The 5,020-nt window shown below is 39.1% G+C and overlaps 1 protein-coding gene across 1 annotated transcript; it reads left to right on the top strand.

Annotated features, from left to right (window-relative positions):
* The first annotated feature begins 272 nt into the window (after window positions 1–272).
* Window positions 273–4,520, top strand: LOC133422598 (uncharacterized). Its single transcript, XM_061712613.1, has 5 exons — window positions 273–307; window positions 2,320–2,799; window positions 2,904–3,023; window positions 3,628–4,430; window positions 4,513–4,520. The coding sequence occupies exons 1-5, from the start codon at window positions 273–275 to the stop codon at window positions 4,518–4,520; spliced, it is 1,446 nt and encodes a 481-aa protein (XP_061568597.1).
* Window positions 4,521–5,020: the final 500 nt, after the last annotated feature.

Genomic DNA, 5,020 nt, shown 5'->3' with positions numbered 1-5,020 from the left:
CAACTGGACACCAAGATGACAACCCGGGGCTTTGTAAGAAGCAAAACCCGACCAAAACACCTCCTGATGTTCCATCCTGATGTTCATCCATCCTCATTTTGAAAATGACACTTGTCTGGATCAAAGCAGTTCCATCTTTTACTGAGTTTCACTTGTAAAGTGGAGGTTGGAAGTTTCAATATTTCAACTGGAACTCCCTGAAGACAGAATTCAAACTTGGAAAGTCAGAATACAACATGGTATACTCTTATCAACAAAGTAAACACAGTGGGATGGAGATTTCAGTCACCCTGTGGGGTCCACTCAGGTCAGACCAGTATTCTGTCTGTGTGGTTTGGGTCTAGTTGTCAGACGCAGCTGCAAACACGTTTTGAGAACTACAGGTTTTTTTAAAGAGCATAAAAAAAAGATAATTAAATAATTTACTAATTTGAGCCGTTTACTGCTTCATGGTCACTTCCGGACAAACCTTTAAAAAGCTTTGCAGCGAAACCAAAACTGCACCTTCTTTGCATTCAGGAGCTGAAACAGGAGATAAATGGAAAAGTAAGTATTCAGGCTCATGTTTTGTTTTATATATAGAAAATATGCATGTGAATATAGGCTGTATATTTTCCCATAACTATATCCTCGGATTCTTTTTGCATTATAAAAAATAAAAATAATTCCCAAAAAGTACATAGCCTATAAGTAAGCATTCAAAAATCTAATAAAAGACTAACGTCGGTGGCTTTATTCTCTGTTTTATCTATGAGATTCCCGCTACTTCTGAGAAAGACCTTTCCAAAACATAGTTTTGTCCTACACTTGTCCAAGTGATTATTTTTTTATGTTTTGTTTCACTTTATATTTAAGGCTGATGTGAATTATGTTCTGTCGTTAAAGTCGTCTGTATTGCAGAGATTTTAGCTGTGTGCACTTGAAATGTTGGAGGGGCTTCCTCTGAGTCTCCTTGGACCCTGAGCAACTGAGAAGGTTCCCAAGAGCGAATGTCTGTCGAATATTCAACTTAAAACTAACTTCACTGCGGTCCATTACACTCCATTTTTCAGCATGTTGACTACACTTGATCAAAACTGCTGTACTAGAACAGGTCCAGTCAGGATTGATATAATTTTTTAGATAAAAATGGTGGTACAAAACACAGAATGTGGATCTGGTATAATTTATTTCTCTTTTTGATTTGTCATTTATCCACTCAATATATGAATATATAAATGGAACGCTTTCACTTTCTGTACTGATGGCACCTTTGAACCTGTAAGCAGTTTATAACCCAACCTAACCCTAAATATGATAACTGATTAAGTCACAAGGAATCTAACTGCTGTGAATAGACAGGATAGTGTAAATAAAAAGTATTATACAGAAATATAAGTATAAATGAAGTCTATATGTATAATCAGGCAAGAACTAGTTATCCTATGTTAGTTTTTTTTTCATTTCACATTTCCAAATTAAATTTGCTCTATTGAGGTTTAATTTATTAACAATTAATAACAGTTTTGAATAACTTGTACAATTGTAAGTCACGTTGTGAGGCCGTATCTTTGCTTCGTAAAGCTCCAGCTCTTGGTTTAGCACTTAACAGGACATTGTTTCTTCCTGTACTTCTGGGTTAATGCCTGTACAGGGCAGTTTCAGTCCAGCTGAAGGGATGAGCTCATCTTAAACCGCTTTCTTGGTGCGTTTGTCCAACAATGAGGAGCTTGATTTAGGTCGGTCTAAGATGCGCATAGGCTAGATGTATTTAAAACCAGAATAGGCTTATAGGATCTATAAATAACAGTTCCTGACAGACATGACAAAATAATCAAAATAGCTTTCAACCCCAGGAAGACTGAGGTGAGTTGCCAAACTAATTAATAATAATACATTAATAAAAAAGTGCTTTCCCTTTTTGACTTTGAGTTGTTGCTGCCAGTTTTGGAGCCTTAATGTGAATTTAACCACAGTTAAGCTTCTGTTTATTTAAGTAATAACTGAGCTCCTCTGCCAAGACTTGTTAGCCTGGCCAGCCAGCCTTATTTTTTTACTTTTCAATACAAAAAAATTTAAAAGATACAAAAAAACAAAACAAACAAACAAAAAAAAAAAGTCTGGCTCCCCAGGATTTGACTTTGCTATCCAGGGCACAGTACCAAGCAAGTTAGATGGTTGGCGCTTGGCAGGGACTGACCATGAACTTGTTTCAGCTGTTTTGTCGCCATGTGGTCCAAAGTCCTATTAGTACACAGACTGGCATTTATTGATTGCACAGTGAACTTGTTTTGTCTGGACAGCTGATTTTATGCAGACATTTTTTTATTTGTGTTACAGGAAGAGATTCTGCAAGGCCCTGAGCAAATACATCAAAGATACCTTCGACAGCATTGACAGAGTGAGAGATTTCTGTGGGAATTTCCCCAAATGGATGGATAGAAGGCAAAAGGAATTGAAAAAGATCAAGAAACTTCAGTTGAATACAGATAGCAGAAGTACAGAAGTGTCAGATGTCTTTAAAAACATCCTGATAGGCCTAAGGGAGCTGGACCGCTTCCTGGATGCATTGGAGAAGCTGGCTGTCACCTCTGAGCATGTATTCACAGCGAATCAGGTCTTAAACCTGCCTGATGACATCAACGCTCATGTTCAGACAGTCATCATCGCTGCACGGCACATTTGCCCTCTGCTCCTGGAGTTTAAAAGAGATGCAAATGTATTCTTCCTTCCCAAACTTCAGAACGCAGACATCATGGTGTATCAGCTGCAAAGATACATACAGGTCTCCAAGAACATCTGCAAGAGGCTGGAAAAAAGGTTAATTGTTATAATCAACTTGACAGTTTGTGTTCTTTGGCTTGGTAAATATTTTTTTGCATCTGTGTCACCAGAAAATTCATTTTCAACTGTTTTATTACCAGCTGCATCAGTGATTTGAGCCCTATGGTGAAGAAAGAGGTTCCGGTCTACCTAGATGTGGGTTTGCCATTTAATGATATACAAAAGATGCTTCGCCATGTTGACCAGCTTGAAGAAATCAGGTAGGAAGGTGTAGATACGTTTGTATTCTTTAGATAACTAATAGTAGTCACTACATTGTAGATAAATCACTACACTGGCTCCCCATCCCACTCAGAATTGGGTATAAGCTCTCCCTCCCCACTCATCAGTGCATGGACGGACATGCCCCCTAATACCTAAAAGAACTACTCACCCTCCAGACCTCCCCATTCAACCTCCGTTCTGCATCCAAAAACACCCTCCAAGTCCCCAGAACCGAGCTCCGCACGTTGGGCGATCGGGCCTTTTCCTCTGCAGCTCCAAGGCTGTGGAACGCCCTTCCCAACCATCTGAGGGCCCCACAGACTGCAGAGGCTTTTAAACGGGACCTGAAAACTCACCTTTTTGATAATGCTTATAGCTAAATATATCTTTTATATGCTCTTTTTGAAAATATATTTAAAAAAATCATGTTTTATTTTTCTGCTCTATAGCACTTTGAGATTACTAAATATAAAGTGTGTTATAAATAAAAATGTATTATTATTATTATTATTATTATTATTATTATTATTATTATTATTATTATTATTATTATTTAAAAAAACACAACAAAAACAAAATCTTCTTTTTCTTCTTGTCTAGGAACAACCAAGACTTCCGAATGCTGTTTTTGTTCCAGGATGTGTCCTGTTCTCACTTCATCAGTGAGTTCAGAAAGCGTCAGCCCACGATGCTACGGTTTCTGACCGAGCTGGAGAGGTGTGCTGTTCAGCTAGACCGGATGAATAAAGGGGCAAAGTTCTCCAGTGTAATAGGGAGTTCAGTGGGAGCAGCAGGAGGTGTGCTGTCTATTGCTGGTTTGGCGTTAATGCCGAGTCTGACAACAGCGATGGGAATCACCTGTGCCATCAACAGCGCTGTCACTACATTCACAGAGATTGGGGTCAAAAATAAATATCAAAATAATGCAAATGAAGTTTTTAACAGTTTCATGAGTGAAGTAGAGAGTCTCCAGAAGTGTCTCGGCCAGGTGATCAGTCAACCAGCTACTAAAATCAAAAATACACATGCCATGGCTGTGGCATACGGTCTTAAAGATGTTGGGTCAGTTGGATATGGCATTCATTCACTTAGCAAAGATGCTTTTGATGGCAAGTTGATAGCAAACAAGGGTGCAATTGTACATGGTGGTAAAGCTGTGGTGAAGCCTGGTAAGGGAGCACTGAAAAGAGCCCTCACCATGTTTAACAGCCAGCCAGCCAGGAATGCACTTAACCACATCTCCCTTTGCATGAGTATTTACTCCATCTGTAAAGACAGCATCATTCTGGCAAAAGGCAGCGAGACGGACGTATCGCAGTTTATCAGAGCCAGAGCTGCTCTGTGGAAATCAGAGGTGGACTCATGGAAGAAGATGCATGACTCGCTACACCGCAGCCAGAGTAGTGAGTCAGAGAAAAGAAAAACTGTCCTGGAGACACCGTTTTACATATGCGAGATGTCCTCTAAAATAACTTTTCTGGTCAGGTTTTTGACAGCAGCTTTATTCTTCATCTACATTCTGTATATAACGAAGGACAAGTAGAATAGTGTCATCTTGTGGGCAACATTGTGAGCGCATTCCCTCGTCACAAATCCTCCGTTGCTCTGATTGCCACAGTAATTGTGCAGTTACACCTTTAGGACAGCAGATGGCGTGGTTATCCTATTAAACTGGATTTAACCTGAGCCTTTTTACAGTTTTTCTCAGTCGCTTTGGTGCTATTCTCAGATCAGAATGAAAGTTCTCATAACTATTAGTTCAACCTCCACAACATGTAGTCCTTTGTCCACATCATAGTAGCAGTTTCTCCTTCCTCTGAACAAATTGCAAATGCTTTTGGACATGTATCAGTTGCTCTCATACAATTCTCTGCTGTTTTACAACATTATCATTTGTTTATGTCATGTCAGTCAAAATGAACTATACTTATGGACGCTGAATAGTCATTTCCTAAAAAACTAATAGTCCTCATTTCATTGCTTTAGTCATTAC

This window comes from Cololabis saira, chromosome 21 (assembly GCF_033807715.1).
Source record: "Cololabis saira isolate AMF1-May2022 chromosome 21, fColSai1.1, whole genome shotgun sequence".
Classification (NCBI taxonomy): Eukaryota; Metazoa; Chordata; class Actinopteri; order Beloniformes; family Belonidae; genus Cololabis; species Cololabis saira.
The sequence above is the reverse complement of the archived record's forward strand: the minus strand, read 5'-3'. Positions and strand labels throughout refer to the sequence as shown.

Coding starts and splice junctions, on each gene's coding strand:
- LOC133422598 (XM_061712613.1), top strand. CDS start 273: ATGGAGATTTCAGTCACCCTGTGGGGTCCACTCAG. Junction 308..2,319: donor ACCCTGTGGGGTCCACTCAG/GTCAGACCAGTA, acceptor TTTGTGTTACAG/GAAGAGATTCTGCAAGGCCC. Junction 2,800..2,903: donor TGCAAGAGGCTGGAAAAAAG/GTTAATTGTTAT, acceptor TTTTATTACCAG/CTGCATCAGTGATTTGAGCC.